Here is a 19232-nt window from a genome sequence, read left to right as displayed (position 1 = left end):
TGATGAACATATTCAAGTGGTGACTGATGGCCAAAATAGATTGCTGCAGTTAAGAGAGGTGTAAAATATTAACAGCATCCAGCCACGTCACAATAATAAAATAGCATGTTTGGTTGTTCTTGTCATTTGTTGCAATGTAGCGTCAAGCAATCGCGTCATCCACTCAGTATTGCCTCATTTTTTACCGCGGATGACCAGGTTCTAGAAAAAGCACTGTATGGTGGAAAGATAAGATAAGCTCTGGTGTCCACTTTGTGTCCGGTGAGCTGAGAGAGATTCTAGTTCTTTCCTCTCTCTAAACAAGATTAAAGGTATGGACTGGAGGTTGGTTTGTTTGTCTGTTTGTCTGTTTGTTTGTTTATTTGTTTCCCATATCTGTCTACAGCTGTGCATACTAAATAGCTTGTGAAATACCACTCTTCAGTCCTCAGATGTCATCGTGATTCAAAGGGTAAATTTAAATTCCTTGATACAAATCCTCACTAAAATGGTCTGGGTTGCGGAGCAGCATAAAATATAAATGCATATTATTATTCTCCCTGCCAAGCCCTGAACCAAAAGCCCTCTTTGAAAATTGCTGCCATATAATACTTCTATGATTTCTTATGTTGAAATGGTGACATTAATGTTTTAGGCTTGTTCTTTGTACACCAACTACAAAGACCTTGGAATGGTCGAGGAGAGTGCCAAGAATTACGCAAATACCAAAAAGGACCTCCTCTACATTTTTTCCAGTGTTTTTTTTTTCCACAGAATGTTTGGTGACAAGACATCACTAAATGCACTGAAGCTACAAATTGGATGGTGACAATTGTTACTGTTTGAATAAGCTTTGCTCTGTGATTACTGATAGTGGAATACATTCCCTCTGACAAGCATTTCATTTCCCAAAATGACCTTCATTCTCTTGGGAGAGCTGAGGAAAAAAAGGCTGATTCTGCTGTAATTAGGCAAGCTCACTGACAAAAACAGAGACACCCAAAGTGAGGGGGGTGGATAAAAGAGAAGAAGAGTGAAGGAGAGGATGAAGGTGGGGAGGGTGTGAGGAGGAAGGGAGATAATGAGAAGCAGGGTGACAGCATGAACAAATGTAGGAGGAGGAGGAGGGCATGCGAGGAATCAAGTGGCTTGTTTGCCTGCGCCCCCCCCCCCCCCCCCCCCCCACTCAGTGAGATGTCGTTGTCTCACCATGCTTTACTATACGAAAGGTTGTATCTTGGGGGCTTTGTATAATGTCTAACTTTTGTCAGCTGTATCAGTGAGATGTTAATTTTTTTGTCCATGTGTTGCATTTTATTTCCCTAGTGTACATAATTCGCTGGCCACTGAGTTTATACTGTGTTTGTTGTTCATGTTTTGACTTGGATACTAATCATTTAACAACATAAGATTTGATGCACGTGTTCTCATGACGAAAGGCAGTTTCCAATATTATGCTGTGATAGGATATTAATATCATTATTGCCTGGGACTGTCCAGAGCGAAATAATGGTGGAGTGTCATATATATGTGTATGTATATACTGTGTGTATACAGTATATATATATAGAGAGAGAGAGAGAGAGAGAGAGAGAGAGAGAGAGAGAGAGAGAGAGAGAGAGAGAGAGAGAGAGAGAGAGAGAGAGAGAGAGAGAGAGAGAGAGAGAGAGAGAGAGAGAGAGAGAGAGAGAGAGAGAGAGAGAGAGAGAGAGAGAGAGAGAGAGAGAGAGAGAGAGAGAGAGAGAGAGAGAGAGAGAGAGAGAGAGAGAGAGAGTCAAATTTGTGTATGAGCTTGGGGTCAAAGCGTGGATGACAGCGTTTTCATTAGTGTGGATGAGAGTGTTTCAAAAGTGTAGGACAGGCATGTCCAAAGTCCGGCCCGCGGGCCAAATCCGGCCCGCGGTCGAATTTCATCCGGCCCTCGGCCCCTGTCATAAAATCAGTGCCGTCTGGCCCGCAGGTTAGGCGCAATGGAACACGTGTTGCATTGACTGGTGAGTGATGTTTCATAGAGTACTGCTTCCCTCTAGTGGCTAAATGAGTAATAGCATTCACTAAATGAGTAATAGCATTTAGAGACTAGAGGGCATCACTCAAGAGTTAACAAGACATCACTCCGTGTTTATATTGACTGATATGTCATATTTCAAATGATCCTTGCAGTTGTGGATATGTGTATTGCTTGTTCATTTCCCTGTTGTTCGAGTCAAAGGTTTTGTGACTATTGAAAAGTCATGGTGATACATTTTATGTTTCAAATCAATCAATTTGCACTCAGGAGACTTCTGTTTAAGAAAAAGTCAAGTGAATAAGCAGTTGCACGTGATATACCTGTTTCAAATGAACCAAAAGAAATTCTTAAGATTGTTGAAATTAAAATAAAAATGGAAATGTGAAACAGACTGGCTTACTAAAATTTGTTGAACAATATTGTTGTTCAATGTAAAGAATGTCAGCCAAGGTCGGCCCCCCGACATTTTGCCACATAAAATCTGGCCCCCTTGGCAAAAAGTTTGGACACCCCTGGTGTAGGACAATGCACTTCCAGCTACCACGTTATTTCTTTATTATTTTTTGAATGGGGCAGCCCGGTAGTCCAGTGGTTAGCACGTTGACTTCACAGTGCAGAGGTTCAATTACAGCTCCGGCCTCCCTGTGTGGGGTTTGCATGTTCTCCCCGGGCCTGCGTGGGTTTTCTCCGGGTACTCCGGTTTCCTCCCACATTCCAAAAACATGCGTGGCAGGCTGATTGAACTCTCTAAAAAATTGTCCCTAGGTGTGAATGTGAGCATGGATGGTTGTTTGTCTCTGTGTGCCCTGCAATTGGCTGGCAACCGGTTCAGAGTGTCCCCCGCCTACTGCCCGAAGACAGTATAGAATACAAAAAAACAGCTGGGATAGGCTCCAGCACCCCCCGCGACCCTTGTGAGGATCAAGCGGTTCAGAAAATGGATGGATGGATTATTTTTGGAATGGTGGAAGTTGTGAATGTTGTAGCTCAACAAAGATCGTTGAAACTCGGATAATGAGCACGTCTGTCTCACAGTACAGAGGTCCAGGGTATCATTCTGGGCTTCACCCTTCCTGTGTGGAGTTTGAGTATTCTCCCCTTGCCTGCGTGGGTTTTCTCCAGATACTCCGGTTTCCTCTTACATTTCAGAAACATGCACGGTAGGTTTATTGAACACTCTTAAAATGTCCCTTGGTGTGATTTTCCGCGTGAATGGTTGTTTGTCTATGTGTGGCAACCAGTTCAGGGTGGTCCCCAGTGGGGTCCACCCTGAACTGGTTGCCCGAAGACAACTGGGATATGCTCCTACATGCCCGCGACCCTTGTGAGGATAAGGGGTAGTAGCCAAACAGTGCATGGTGCTCTCTACTTCAAAATGTAATCAATTAGAGACAATAGACAGCATTTCTACTGACTGAATAATTAAATATCATGGCCATCCTTCACAACACACACTTTTTCCCTCTCCCTACCCAGTATTTTCCTTTCTGAATTCTGACTATAATTTCCCCATTGCGGGACAAATAAAGGGATATATTATCTTATTTTATTTCTGAAAGTATGCAAGCTTGTTGAAATAAGGATTATTCACACAGTTGTATTCAGTTATTAAATCAATTTTGCTTCAATTATAAATGTAATCAACCATTCTGTCCTCTTTTCTTTGTGACAGATACAGTGATGGATACGAGGACAGCGACGGCTGAGCTTGGCTGGATCTCATTCCCTGCCAATGGCGTATGAGCATTTTTTGTTTGTTTGTTTTGAGAATGGATATGTGAGTGTGAATATGCTTGTGTGCCAGTTGAATAGTTTGAGTACACTTGAAGATGATCCGTTTTTCAGATGAAACAGGATTGATAGTATTATATTAGTGCTCTAATGAAATGCAAACAAATTTTCCGATGGATTCCATGAAAGTGTTGTTTTATTTTGAATACAAAAAAAGCAAAATCTCAATTTAACTCAGCTCAGCTCAACTTAAATTTCCGGAGCACTTTAACAGCATTGGCAGCATGTAATCAAATCCTGTACATAAAACATAAAGCACAATACTGACTAAAATAAATACACACATTAAATTACATATGCATAAGTCTTTTCTCATTTATAATTTTTGCTCTTTACCTTGGCATTTAGGATATACTTGCTGAGATGTATTGCATCCTGTTGAACATGCTGTATGAAGCTGTTTATAGATGAGAGAGAGGGGCAAGATTGAAGGCTCCAGCGACCAGAATTGATAACCCAGGATCATAGATGTCACCGGCTGAGATGCTGGAATTGGAAACTTCACGGCGTTTAAGTTTAACCCTTTCAAGGACAGCGGTTACTACAGTTGACAGTTTATGATGTTATCAGGTGACAGGTTTTCGTTATTGGTGCAAGAAAGGGTTGAAGAAAGAATTGCAGTCTGCAACCCCATCCACTTTTTCCACAGACTGTATTGTAAATCACCAAAATGCATTGTCTTACATGCAAGAACTCATGTCACAATAGTGACAGTGAAATTTGGAGGTCACTCAAAATGTTCAAGCATTGCGCCGACTCCAACTTTTTTTCCGAAATTTGCATAGTTAATATTATTTTTCATCTATAGCTTATAAAATAAAGACCCCTATTTTTCTTTGTAGGTGAAAAATATATCACTTAGGCTGCCCCTGGATCTTTTTTTTTCTTATTTTCTGTTGCAGTGAATCATGTTTTCACTCATTATATGTTCCATCTATTCCATTTTCTTATCCAGAGGGCCGGAGCAAATCCCAGCTTGCATCGGGCAAAAATCAGGCTGCACCCTGAATAGGTTGTCACTCAATCACAGGGCACTGAGACAGGCAACCATTCACACTCACATTCACACCGTCACTGAGTGGGAACTGAAGCCACACCACCTGCACACGCAAGTCAGACAAATGCATCATTCCACCGTTCGTAACCGCATTAGATATTTCAGTCAGCTTCAGCCAAAGTGATGATTTGTGTGTTTGAAATGTCTATTGCTGATAATCCAGTAGATACACAACACGGTGCAGCAATGAACAAGACTGAGAAGAGGGAAATTATGCAGATGACGAGAAAACTCAGTGAAATGTGTAGCAAGGTTTAGGGAAAGCCATTAATGGTTTTGCTTCTCCTCTCTCCTCTCCCTTTCTGTCCACACTCATTCCAACCACCCGCCTGCCTGTTTCTTTGACACACTCACATTTTCCCCAGTGGGAGGAGGTGAGTGGCTATGATGAGAACCTCAACACCATCAGGACATATCAAGTGTGCAATGTGTTCGAGCCCAGCCAGAACAACTGGCTCCTCACCACATACGTTGACAGACGGGCAGCACTGCGTATCTATGTGGAAATCCGCTTCACTGTACGAGACTGTGCCTCCATCCCCAGTGTTCTTGGCTCCTGCAAAGAGACGTTCAATCTTTACTACCTGGAAACAGACAGGGCTGTGTCAGAGGGCATCCGAGGGGTTGAATACTGGGCAAATGCCCCCTTTCTTAAGGTAATTGCATGCAACTTACATGTTTACATTTGCTGTGAGTCCAAATGGGATTAAAGAGTGTGCTTCAAATATGCTGCCGCTCCAGTGAAGTGACAAACAAATTGAGATGCACATGAGCCGATGCACTTTCAGCTGTTTACTGAATGGTACAAATAGTCAAACACACACAAACCAAATGATAAACACTTGCCAGATACAAGGAGCAGACGCTCGTAATCAATTAATCGCGTGACTGATTTCACATCCTTAGATTACCATTGTCCAATTTTTTGTGTGTCCTGTGCCTTATCCTGAGGTGGACTTGTGTGTGTGTGTGTGTGTGTGTGTGTGTGTGTGTGTGTGTGTGTGTGTGTGCGCGCGTGTGTGTGTGTGTGTGTGTGTGTGTGTGTGTGTGTGTGTGTGTGTGTGTGTGTGTGTGTGTGTGTTTACTGAGGTAAACTGACTCTCATCTCCCATTAATTTCAGAATACAGCCTGTATTATAAACCAGGACTGCCCAACTAGATAATGTGTATTTTGTGCTGGTGTACACCACAGCTTTTGCGCCCCGTCAGTCTCATAGCCACTGATTATTATGATTATGATTATTATAGATTTTTAAGAAAAATGTAGGTCGCTTAGTACGTCAGTAAAACCTCTTCGTGTTCCTTCAAATACGGAACTGAGCTGAGTTGGTGGACCGGAATTATAACTCAGTTGTCCCCTGTGCTCGCAAACCGGTGATTTAGTGGCAGCGCGGTTTGAGCCCCGAGTTGGGTTGACACCGCAAGAGTAAGACCTCACCGGTTACACGAGGGGTAGGGAACTCCGGTTCCTAGAGAGCCATCTCCTGCCTGTTTTCGATCTCTCCCGACTTCAACCCTCCTAATTCAATTGATCAGATTGTTTCTGGCTTTTTCTGAATACTCCCTTTGGCCACAATGTGAAGCAGGATTCTAGTTGAACTATCTTTAAATTAAAAAGGTGAATGTTTTCATTTTTAGAAGCAAAAATTTCTAACCGGAACTCATTCGCTGCCACGATTAGGGAACAGGGATTCTGGATGCCAGTTGATCTCAACTATTCTTAGGCTAGATTTTTTGTCATATAAATCTCCCCCCAAAATGTAACTCATGTCCCAGAGTGAAACATAAACCTGAAAAACACCGCCATGGCGTAAACGACTTTGATTTGATTTAAATGAGGAGATTTGATTTGATAGTTGACTAATTAATTTGAGTGGGAATAAAAATAACTTGTAAATCAAGGTACCATATTATTCAAAATAGCATTGCTGAACCCATAAATCTTGGTAGAATGTTACCTCAATATACATTGTGTGCTGCTACATCACCCCAGTGTGCAACATTACATAAAATGTGGGTATTCAGTAACTAAGGGGTGACACTTGCGTTGGTATCAACAGGAAGCTGTTCACCTCACCAGCTGTTCCAATATCTCAATAAATGGAATGCTGACGGACCCCGTGCCGCTACAATCATTCTATTTCCTGTATTTTGCCTCTATCAAGTAGCCTATATTGGACAGGTCAGTTGTTAAGAAGCTCTTGTTTCCAACAAATCATCAAATAACCTAGGACAACACCTCTACAAAGTTTTTGCGGATAGCTGTTTTTTGATATTTGATATTTTCTTGATATTTGTCCTACTTTTGTTGAAAAGTTAATTCAAACAACACTGCAAGTGCACAGACCCGCACGGTACTTAATGATTTTGCTGGTTCACCTACTCTGTCTTATCCAATAGGTGGACACCATTGCCGCAGATGAGAGTTTTTCCCAAGTCGATTTTGGTGGGAGGTTGATGAAGGTGAACACAGAAGTTCGAAGTTTTGGCCCACTTTCCAAAGGAAAAGGCTTTCATTTGGCTTTCCAGGATCTAGGAGCCTGTATGTCCCTCCTTGCCGTCAGAGTTTTCTTCAAAAAATGTCCCAGCATAGTTCAGAACTTTGCTTACTTCCCAGAGGTACGGAATGTACCCAGTTGCTCTTTTCTTTGATAGCATAGTTTTGTGGACCGGATTTGAGGTGAATTATTTATATGCATCTTTCCAGACACTTACTGGAGCAGAATCCACATCACTTGTCATTGCCAGAGGAAGTTGTATCCCCAATGCAGAGGAAGTGGATGTGCCCATAAAGCTTTACTGTAACGGCGATGGAGAGTGGATGGTACCCATTGGCAGCTGCAGCTGTAAGGCCGGGTATGAACCGGACGGTGACAACCTGTGCAGAGGTGAATCTTTTTTATTTTTTATTTTTGTAGCTCATGAAATCCCAAATGTACTCAGAAAAACAAAACTGGGAGAAAAAAATCCATATTTGAAGAATGTACTTTACACCACTGTGTCTTGTAAACTAAATTAATTGTTTTTATAATGAGCCTATCGCATGGCTATGTATAAGAGAACAAGGGTTCTGTGTCTTCACACCACGTCACACTAGGTAATAGTAAAGTATTCAAAATTTCCGAATACAACTCAGCAACCCTCTTCTTTGCACTAGGCTTGTATCTACACATACAGAAGAATAACTAATGTTAAAATCAGTCGTGGACATTTTGGCAGAACTGACGGAAGTTGACAGACGCCTGTTTTTTGGCCTATGACAATTCTAAAAACTGACGGACTTAGCACTGCTGGAAACGGGTTTTCGACTGTCACCGGAAGCGTCACGAATCGGGACAGTACTGTTGGACCTTTTCATTCCATCACTGACGGACTCCCGCTTTGCTGACGACTAACGGAAACACGGCGCATGTCTCGCTGTGTTTGTACATGGGAGTGAATACACCAAGCTTCGATTGGAGGAGGGGCTCCACATCTGCTGATAGAACATCAAAAGAAAATGTCAAATGTCACAGTCAATCTGGTGACCTACCTGTTTGTTTTGCCTGCTAATGAAATCTTGGATCCAATTCTCCAAGCCTGTCCCTTTTTCTGGTCGTCCCGGTTCAACTGGCTTCCAGATTAAATGATAAATGGGCTGTCACTCTCTTGTATAGTACTATTCTACCTCGGCTCCTCAAAGTGCTTCACGCCTGTTACCTCATTCACTTACTGATGATGCGGCATTACGAGCGACTGGGGCTTCAGTATCTTACTCAAGTCCACTTCAACACAGTAGAAATGGCTGGGCATCGAATCCCAGACCTCTGGGTTACAAGACGGCCACTTTATTGCTGAACCATGCTGCCCCCACTGATCAATAGGGCAAGGTCAGCCCAGTAAATTTGTGTTTCTTGTCTGCAGATTTGTCACTACATTGAAATTGTTTCATTCTTCAATACACAGGTGAAACAAAATGGCTTGTACAGCTCCCGGATGGCTGCAAGAAATGATAAACATAGTTAAAAATAAATAAAGTAAAAAAAAATAATAATAATAAAGGCACAGAGCGGTACTTCAACCACCGAAGCAAAGAAATAAAGCGACACCTCTGGTGCTCCTGCACTACCCACTAAACTGGCACTTTTTCATTGGGGCATGACATTATCCATGTCAACTGACATGTGATCAACTGAAGGTCAAGGTCAAGGTCATCTATAGTGTATTATATGTATAGTGTATTGTCAAATGTGCTTTATGTATGACATGCAGCATAGATTAAATTTCTTCCTCTCAATCCTCCTCAGTGCAAACATGCTGTGCATTAAACACACAGCTAAGACAAGATAGCAGCTAATGTAAGAAGAGGGGGAATATGGAGAAAATGACAAATCAGACAGGCTGAAAAAAAATCAAATAGAGGTGATAGTGACGGTAACCCGGCTGCTGGTCAATGATAGACCGGCAACATTTACTGATGCGCCCGCCCTTCGCTAAAATGTGACAAACGCTGCAACTCACAAAATGTTAAGCACATTTCCCACTGAGGGTCGAACGTTTGTGAGTGTGAGCGAAGGTAGCGAACGTTGCATTCTTGTCAGGGTTTGTTAAAGGTCGCAAACATTTGCCTGTACTTTTCTTGTGGAAAGGGAATTTTGATAATCAAAATTCAAAATTTCGTCATGACAAGAGAAACCATTAAAACTCTTGGCGTACATTTGGCGACATTTGTGATCTTGAAATAATCCTGATAAATCTTGAAGTGAACGGGCATTTACTTCCTTCGCCAACACAAGCAAACATTTGACCAATCGGTGGAATATGTGTTTTTATATTATTTTGATACTTATTCACTCGGACACAATTGCTAATTACACACAGTACGTTGATTTACCATTTTGTTAGACTTACACTGGAAATGATCAATTTCGAGACCCTTGAAATACCGGTACACACATTTTAACCAAAATACAAAAGCAAACTTTGCTGAGTCTGTGAATATGTTAAGATTACCAAAAAGTTATTTGGCTGCCATAAAAAGAAAAATTAAAAACAATAATGAAAAAACACACTAAACTATTTCAAGAGGGTACTCACACCACCAATGTTCTCAGTTGGGTGACCTCTGTCAAGCACAGATAATGCCTTTTATTAGTTGATGCGATAGAAGCCCTCGAAAACCAGACTTGAAAAACACAATCCACAACATTGGAGGTATGCCCTAGATTGGTGTCTTCAGTCAGTAAACTAACAAACTTTCACACTCACAATCACACTTTTGGACAATTTACAGTTTGGAGTTAGCCTTAATGGCACATCTGTAGGGTTTATTGGCCAAACACATATTTGGCCATTAAAACTGATTCTGATTCTGACTGTGCTTCTGAAAAGAAGAACTTACCCAGAGAAACAAGTACTGGGAAAACATGCAAACTCCTCACAAAGATGTCTTCCAATGGATATTTGAGCACGAGTCTTCTGGCTAACCAGGGTTCTAAATTATTACAAATACAAGTTAAAATTTATTTCGGCAGGTGATGATTAAAACTTAACAGTCAGTTTGGCCGGTGATTCATGAGACAGTTGTATCTGTCAGATACAGTATAATTTGGGTTGGACTCTTATAAATAGAAACCAACGCGCAGGGGTACCACACACTGATCACAAGTGTCTTTTAACATATTTAAACTAAATCACTAAATGTCGCCTGAGTGCCGCACTTACAAAAAGGTTACATTGTCCAAGGATGTTGCATGACATGTAAAAATTAACAGACTGCCATGTCTGACGGTCTTGGTGGCCCCTCCCGCTCAATGCCAAAGCCGAGAGCATGCTGAACTGTGTCATATTTGGGTGAGTTAGAAAATAAGATGAGTCTGTTGGCCACATTGACACTTCCAGCAACGAAGCAGTGGGTCCACTCAAATGCCAATAATCAGCGAACATTAGCATATGTACCGAATTTTCAAACAAGTGTGTGTGTCCATAACATGCACATTGTAAACACACACTGTTCCTTCTTATAATTTGAACTTGTCTGCCGACACAGCCAATCAGTTGGAGCTCAGTATAGTACTCATTTCCACTCTTATTTTCATTAAGGTGTCAAATGTGCAGTTCTCTCGGGAAAGTATCGGTAATTAAGTAAGATCTTATAAATTCAAGTTGATCAATTTGATATTAATCCTGGTTTAAAATAACCCACTGAGAACTTCATAGTAAAGTTATTCAAAAAGTGAAATGTTAATAGGGATACATTTGGAGAACTGCAATATATTTTGTTTCATATATATTGTACAGTTGAAAAAAAACAGTTAGGTCGGTAAAGCAACAAATTATTTTTCAAGAGTTTAGCTTGGCCTATCGAATGATGACCGATTGGTTGAAAACAACGAAGTGAGAAATTAAAACAATCTTCTTGTTCTCCTGCCATGCCACTCAGTGTAAAAGGTAAAGACTGTTGTATAGTGCAGGCCAAATGACTCAGTCCATGTCAAATGTTGTTTTGGTCTCTGCTGTGAGATGCTAAAACTGAATAGACATAATTTGGACCCCTCAAAAGAATCAAAATTGAGATTTGTTCGGAACTGGAATTGAAAGAAGGACCCGAAATTGGAACCGGAAAGATATTCAAACAATGTGCAACCCTGTTCCACGCTGTTTTGTACCTGCCATTTGTACCTCGAGCAGTGACTTGTTCATTTCCAATAAATACTATGCCCAGTACTAGATAATGAAGTTTAAGACAGCCATTGCCAGCGTGAATGCCTCTATTTCTCACTACTTTCTGGAGTGCAACCAGGACAAGACAAGTTGAGATAGATAAAAAAGCTATGTTAGCTCAAGTAAAAAGAAAAAAAAGGCTTTGAAAATCCTGATTGGCTGGTGTTAAAAAAAGTTAATTTAGAACCCTGGTGCGAACTGGTATGCTACTGCCGAACATTTTTTAATGTTTAAGTCCTCATTCGGTCCATTAAACATCATCAATGATGCGCCTCCCACAGCTGAGTCATTCCAGTCTGAATGATCTTCCTAAAATCTAGGTTTTACATTCAGAAACATTCTCAGATCTATTTTTTTTCGAAGGGGAGCAACCCACGGCAGAAGAAAGTTTGGGTGAAGATGGCACAGAAATACTCTTCATCCTATCTTGTTTCTCATTTGTGCTCTTTTTATCTGCCCTCTTTCCCCATTTCCGCCCTTTTCTCTCGAGACTGAGCCATCGTGTGTGCTTATGTCTGTATGAATTACTCTCAGTGTGTGTTTGTGTGATGTTCATGTACACGAGGTGAAATGATAAGTGAATCTGTTTCATTCTATACTAATTAGAGAAGAGCAAATTAGTTTTGTACTCAAAGAAATGGTCATATGGTATTACAGTAGACATATAAAGAAATGGGAAAGTGATAAAAGAAGCACATTAAATGAAGTTATCTTCTGGGAGGGAAGGACACAAAGTGGGAAGGTAAAATAAAATAAACAAACAGAGACTGTGAAGCAACATTTCAGTGCCAATGTCTCATGTGACGAGTGAATACATCTGGTTGTTAGTCAGCAAATGTTCGTGTGTGCAGCTTTGAACATTACTTTCAATATTACGTTCGGTTACTGCAGTTGATTGCTTATCATGTTAGCAGGTTACAGGGAGTATGAAAGAGTTAAAATCACCAGTTTTTCTGTCCATCCATTTTCAATACAGTTTGTTCTTGGTACAGTCAGTGCTTTACGCACCAGTATAGAGTACTAACACTTCTCAGTTTTAGTCCTTAGCGTAGGGGTGTCAAACTCATTTTTGTCCCGGGCCACATTGTATTTACTGTTGCCCTTGGAGGGCTGGTATGACTGTGAAACCATATAGAGAAGTCAAGAATAATGGTTTATTCAACTATTAAGTGAAGTTACTGTAATGAGGGGTTTGGTACAAATAAAATGCATACAATATCACTGTTATTTATTACATTAAACTTTGGTATAACGCATCATAGAAGTTGACATTTTTGATATGCTCTCAGGGGCCACATAAAATGATGTAGCGGGCCAGATATGGCCCCGGGGTCTTGAGATTGACACTTGTGCCTTAGCGTGTCAGGACTTTTTAAAGCATACTCCACATGAGCCCACCGTACCCTTGAAATATTTCACGCTCGTGCTTTGTGATTTTGTGATCTACGGCTGTCCTTCGCGAGGCAGTCTTGCAAGGCCAGCGTGTGGCAAGAACAATAAGTAGTGACGAATGTAAACATATGACAGCAAAGAGAAACTTGAAACAGGTTCTTTATACCGTCATTGGTTTAATACAGTTAAACCCAATGTTGGCGGGGCCCTAAAATGGCCAAAGGAGAACCCAGGCTGGCGATGAAGTGGTGACGATGAGCAGCTTCTGATTCACTTTTAATAATTACACAGAACAAGAAAGACTACACTGCTGGTTTGAGGCATTGTTACAGGGATAAGGGGAGTACTGGAATTCATTCATTTCGACTCAAAGCACTGGCTAGAGTCTCTGTTATACTGGAGCCTATCCAAGCTGACTTTGGGCGTGAGGGGTATTACACCCTGGACTGGTCGCCAGCCAATTGTAGGCCACATATTGTGTCAACAGACAACCATACACACATACACATTCATCGGATGAACAATTGAAGTCGTATATGGATATATATACTGTATAATATATATATATATATATATATATATATATTAGAGCTGTCAAACGATTAAAATATTTAATCTAATTAAAAATGCAATTGTCATAATTAACTCAAATGAACTAAAAAATTAATCGTGATTACTCACATATTTTTTATCCATCCATCCATCCATTTTCGGAGCCGCTTAATCCTCACTAGGGTCGCGGGGGGTGCTGGAGCCCATCCCAGCCGTCTTCGGGCAGTAGGCGGGGGACACCCTGGATCAGTTGCCAGCCAATCGCAGGGCACACAGAGACGAACAACCATTTGCACTCACACCCACACCTAGGGACAATTTAGAGTGTTCAATCAGCCTGCCACGCATGTTTTTTTTGGAATGTGGGAGGAAACCGGAGCACCCGGAGAAAACCCACGCAGGCCCGGGGAGAACATGCAAACTCCACACAGGGAGGCCGGAGCTGGAATCGAACCCGGTACCTCTGCACTGTGAAGCCGACGTGCTAACCACTGGACTACCGGGCCGCACATATTATCGTTTCTGAATTTCCTTTTACATTTTTTGTCCTATTTTTCCCCATTTTAATGCTCTCATCAACTTGGAATCATGAATCAGTTTTCTATGTGCCAAATGCAGATATTTACTGAAATAATTTCAATTTTACATGAACATTTTTCACTTGGAGCAGTTGTTCACACATAATCTCTCACACAATATTACTGTCCATCAACAGTGAAAAAAAATATTTTGTCACACAACAGCTGCTTTAACAGCTTTTTTAATGAAATCAAAACAAAGCAATACAACATTATAAAGTGCACATCTAAGGTAAACTAGTACTCAGCCTATAGTGGATTTAAACCATAGTTGCATACTTCGATTTTCTCAAGTTTGCTTTGAACACAGCAGTCTGTTTCTGTATGTTTGTTGGAGAATAACGAGACCCCGGACACAAGTGTTCGTTATGTGCCATTGTATTCATAACTACCGGCCGTACAAACAAGCGCAAGCATTCCCCCGTGCTGCTGGGGCAAACCATTCTGAAAGAGGTGGGTTTCACTCCCCCTAACAAAGTCAGGCTATGTTGATTATGTTGGTACCTCTTGCGCGGAAGTCTCTCTACGGTTTTTGTGTCTACCTCATTTCGGATGACTACACTTGGTTCGATGACAACACTGGAGAGTGGAGACATTTAATTTTCACTAGGTCGCTGCAACAGCAGCGCACTGTCACTGTCAGACGAACACAAAGAAGCTCCACCCGCTCTATTTATATGGACACGGAACGCTGTAACCTTCCACACAAAATAGTTCCAAACAAGTAACAATCGCGTCAGTGGCATACATCGTATACCTGTATGATACACAGAGAGAGAAGAACCGGTAACTTTGATCTTGTCAGTGGAGCAATTTGGCAACTTTTTAAAAGTAAACTTTCCATTAATAAACTATTTAAGTATCCGTTTTCGGTGTCTTGCGCTGCCATGGCTGGCAAAACAGACATGGGCGTGGACTTCTGCAGCGCGCTTGTTGTTTTGTTCTGTTGTATTTATAGAGCAACGTAACATCCGCTTGTGACGTGTGCTGCGTTAATCTCGCGAGAAAAAATTTAATCCTGTTAAAATTCATTTAAATTAATGCCAATAAAAACGAGCTAAACTGACAGCTCTAATATATAAATAAATAAATAAATAAATAAATATATATATATATATATATATATATATATATATATATATATATATATATATATAGCGGCTGGATAGCTCAGTTGGTAAGGCATCGGTTTGGCATACGGGAGACGGTGGTTCGAATCCCGCTTGGGGCAAAAATGAGCACATAACACCATCCACTGTGGGTCCTTGGGCAAGATCCTTCACGCTAATGCCTACCTCATACAATGATGAGAGACAATAAAACGAATGACATGCCGGCTCAGACGTCGCCCGGCCAAACAAGGTCTGCGTCAGGTGCTGGGGTACCAGAGCACCTTGATGAAAAATGGGCTACTGGAACAAAGCGGAGATGGGCGAGAGGCGATAACATGGCTCTGTTGGAATGCTACTACTCAAGCAGCCCTAGTCAGAGGGGTTACATGCAGAGAATGTGGGCTGAATGGTTACTTCGAAACCCACAGTCACGGTTGACCGCGAAACAACTAGTAGCTCAGTGTTCCAACATCCACAAACGGCAACTGCTGTCACAACTTGAGATTGATGAGGTACAACGCAGGTCAAGGGCCCCAGGCTGCCAGATCAGAGGAGGAGGTCATACAAGAGATTGGGAGGCAAGCCCCAATGAATGCAGATAATGAGATTGGGTGGCCAGCCCCAATGAATGAAATGCTGAGCGAGGCAGCAACTGACCTGAAAGCTAAGATCAGGGCGAGAATGAAAGCTGGGCAACCTAGAAACCGATTACAACGGCTATGTGAAGTACCATCTGAAAGTCTCATAGAAAGTGTGAATGCAGCACTGAGGGCGATCCCTACCGTAACGATCACAGAAACCAATGAGCTGATATACGCTTCAGCATCAGTGATCCTGGAGACTCTGGGCTATAAGAGCAACCATGGAAGCCATGAGATACGTTACCCACCATGGAAAAGACGGTTGGAGGCTAAGATCAAGGCGGCCCGGAAAGATGTGAGTCAATTGACGGAGGCCCAGAGAGGTGTGATGAAAAGGCAGATACCCGAGAGGTACATCCAGATGACCATACCTGAAGCACTCGAAACTGCCAAACAAAGGCTCCAAGCCTTGTCCAGTCGCCTAAAGCGGTACACGAAAGAGAATGAGGCCAGACGAATAAACAGGCTGTTCGCAACACAACCTGCGAAAGTGTACGCTCAGTGGCAGGGTCCTAACAACAGAGCTGACCCACCAAGACTGGAAACTGAAAGGTACTGGAAAGGCATATGGGAGGTTGCACATAACAGCAGTGCACAATGGCTGGTGACCCTGAGAGAGGAGCACAGCAACCTCCCTGAACAGAACCCAGTTACCATAACAGTGGCAGACATACAGGAAAGAGTCTCAGATATGAAGAACTGGACAGCACCAGGCCCGGACATGGTCCACACCTACTGGCTAAAGAAACTCACAGCACTCCATGAGCGCCTAGCAGTACAAATGAACCAGCTGCTGAGGGATGGGACTCACCCAGAATGGCTAACCGAAGGGCGAACGATCCTGATCGTGAAGGATCCCTCGAAGGGTGCAGCCCCATCCAACTATCGGCCAATAACCTGTCTCTCCACAACATGGAAGCTCATGTCAGGCATCATTGCGGCTAAGATAAGTGGACACATGGATCAATACATGAGCGAAGCACAGAAGGGCATTGGTAGAGATACTAGAGGAGCCAAACATCAACTCCTGGTTGACAGAACTGTCGCACAAGACTGCAGGTCCCGACGTACCAACCTGTGCACAGCTTGGATTGATTACAAGAAAGCCTATGACTCGATGCCACATACATGGATCACTGAATGCTTGGAGTTGTATAAGGTGAACAGGACCCTAAGAGCCTTCGTTGCGAACTCGATGAGGATGTGGAAAACCACACTTGAAGCCAATGGCAAGCCACTTACCCAAGTGCCCATCAAATGTGGCATATACCAAGGTGATGCACTCTCCCCACTGCTGTTCTGCATAGGACTGAACCCCCTAAGCCAAGTAATCACCAAGACAGGCTATGGATACCGCCTCAAAAATGGAGCTACAATCAGTCACCTCCTCTACATGGATGACATAAAGCTGTATGCTAAGAGCGAAAGGGACATAGATTCCCTGATCCACACAACCAGGATCTACAGCAGCGACATCGGGATGTCATTCGGGCTTGAGAAATGTAGTCGGATGTTGACTAAGAGAGGAAAGGTGCTGGGAACAGCAAGGATACTGCGCAGAACCCTCAAGCTTCCTGGCCTCTGGTAGAGGACCCGAGCTGAATGAGGGACGGACACCACCCGAGGGGTGAGATGAGAATTTTTATATATATATATATATATATATATATATATATATATATATATATATATCCACCTGGTTATAGCGTTCCATGTAGGCTTTCCTTTCCCTGCCAGCATCTTATACCCTGCAGTTATAGATAGATAGATAGATAGATAGATAGATAGATAGATAGATAGATAGATAGATAGATAGATAGATAGATAGATAGATAGATAGATAGATAGATAGATAGATAGATAGAAACACACACGCACATTTTCTTTGGGGAGGGGAGGGGGGGGGGGGACTGGGCTGGGAACCAGCCATTACTGGGTGTACATGTCTTCCTGCCCAAACTCTCAACATCACTCATGGAGGACCGAAATGAGGACAATCACTGTCGAAACCAAATGGATGTATAAATGGCTGCATGATTTAGACCAGTGGTGCCCATGAGGTCGATCCTGATCTACCGGTAGTTCTAAGACAGGTCCCAAGTAGCTCCAAGGAGTGTCGAGGAGGAAAAAAAACAAAACAACCAGTTGTGTGTCTTTGTACATGTTAGTCATATATTTTTTTGTGTTAATGTACGCTGCACCCTAATCATCCTATCAGTCTCATTTTCACAAAAAAAAATTTAAAAATAAAATAAAGCAGGTAAATCTTGAATTTACGCTGGCGCGTGATTACGTTACCGGAAGTTGTTAGTGCTCAGCAGTCTGCAATTGCAGCTTGTGATCAGAGCTGTTGCGGTCTATCTTTTATCATCATTATTCTCATTCAGAGTTTGCTTCGTGTACAATTCACCGAGGGCACGGGCAAAGAATAGGAATCTAGGAGGGCCCAGGGAAGCACTTGAAAATGGTATGTGTGAGCTACGATAGTGAACAGGCTGCAAAGGTGCATCACATGCCTCAGTTTCAGGCTGTTTCTCATCATGTCGTGCGTGTGCGCGCGCGCGCGTGTCAGTAATAGTAGATCCCGGGAGGTTAGTTGATCGAAAAGTAGATCTTCGGTCCAAAGAGTGTGGACACCCCTGATTTAGACAATTTTTGGGCTAATTAAAAACACACTATAAATATAAATATTGTTTTTTGGACCGATTTTGTGTAAGTATAGAAAAACCTTGCAACAACAAACTCTAAATTCTCTTTGAATTCATTCAGACACACCGTGTATCCAGTGAGCTGAATCTTCAGTAAACAGCATTAGTCTCAGGTGTATTTTTGGAAAGTAAGGTAGCAGTTGGTGCATGGAAATACACTGTGAGGAAGAATCACGCGGTATTTGGTGACAGTACCTGGTCTGGCACATTGACATGCACCTGCTTTGTGTTTTATTCAATTCTTTGGTAGCGTTTTTAAGATATCCAACCCACAGCTGTTTTTTCCCTCTACATGCAATACCTCCACACTGATTTATTTTCATTATACATTTAAATAAATTAAGTAATTATAATCTGTGACGATCCAGCTCTTGTAAATGATAATTTGGTGAGTTTTTATCATTTTTGAAAGACATGAAATTCCAATAAAATACAGTAATGCAGACAGGGAACTCAATAATCAAAATATATATTTTTATATATTAGGATTCCAACATCACTGAACCTGTAGTCATTGCTCAGTCAATGTTTTGCAAGAAATGCCACTCACCCGTATCCTTGATGAAATGTAACAAACGTCGGTGATGATCATGCAGAGAAAAGTAACTATCCCCGCAAGTTGCCTTGCAGACATGCTGCTTCTTTTGCCATGTACATTCTTTTTGTGTTAGCGTTGTTCAACGTATTGTTCTCGTTGTTGTTCCATATT

At 42.0% G+C, this 19232-nt stretch overlaps 2 protein-coding genes across 3 annotated transcripts in view; one reads left to right on the top strand and one right to left on the bottom strand.

Moving 5' to 3' along the window:
* The window catches only part of LOC127605636 (ephrin type-B receptor 1-like), a 152037-nt gene that overhangs the window by 39274 nt on the left and 93531 nt on the right, over positions 1 to 19232 (top strand). For both annotated transcript variants that reach the window (XM_052073340.1, XM_052073339.1), the window contains exons 2-5: positions 3663 to 3727; positions 5204 to 5494; positions 7239 to 7457; positions 7546 to 7726. In XM_052073340.1, coding sequence (XP_051929300.1) covers positions 3663 to 3727; positions 5204 to 5494; positions 7239 to 7457; positions 7546 to 7726 — 756 coding nt within the window. The remainder of the gene's footprint in view (positions 1 to 3662; positions 3728 to 5203; positions 5495 to 7238; positions 7458 to 7545; positions 7727 to 19232) is intronic.
* The window catches only part of LOC127605690 (uncharacterized), a 130897-nt gene that overhangs the window by 56843 nt on the left and 54822 nt on the right, over positions 1 to 19232 (bottom strand). The window lies entirely within an intron of this gene.

This window comes from Hippocampus zosterae, chromosome 8 (genome assembly GCF_025434085.1).
Source record: "Hippocampus zosterae strain Florida chromosome 8, ASM2543408v3, whole genome shotgun sequence".
Lineage (NCBI taxonomy): Eukaryota > Metazoa > Chordata > Actinopteri > Syngnathiformes > Syngnathidae > Hippocampus > Hippocampus zosterae.
Note: the sequence above shows the minus strand (reverse complement) of the source record. Positions and strands in the feature narration are given on the sequence as shown.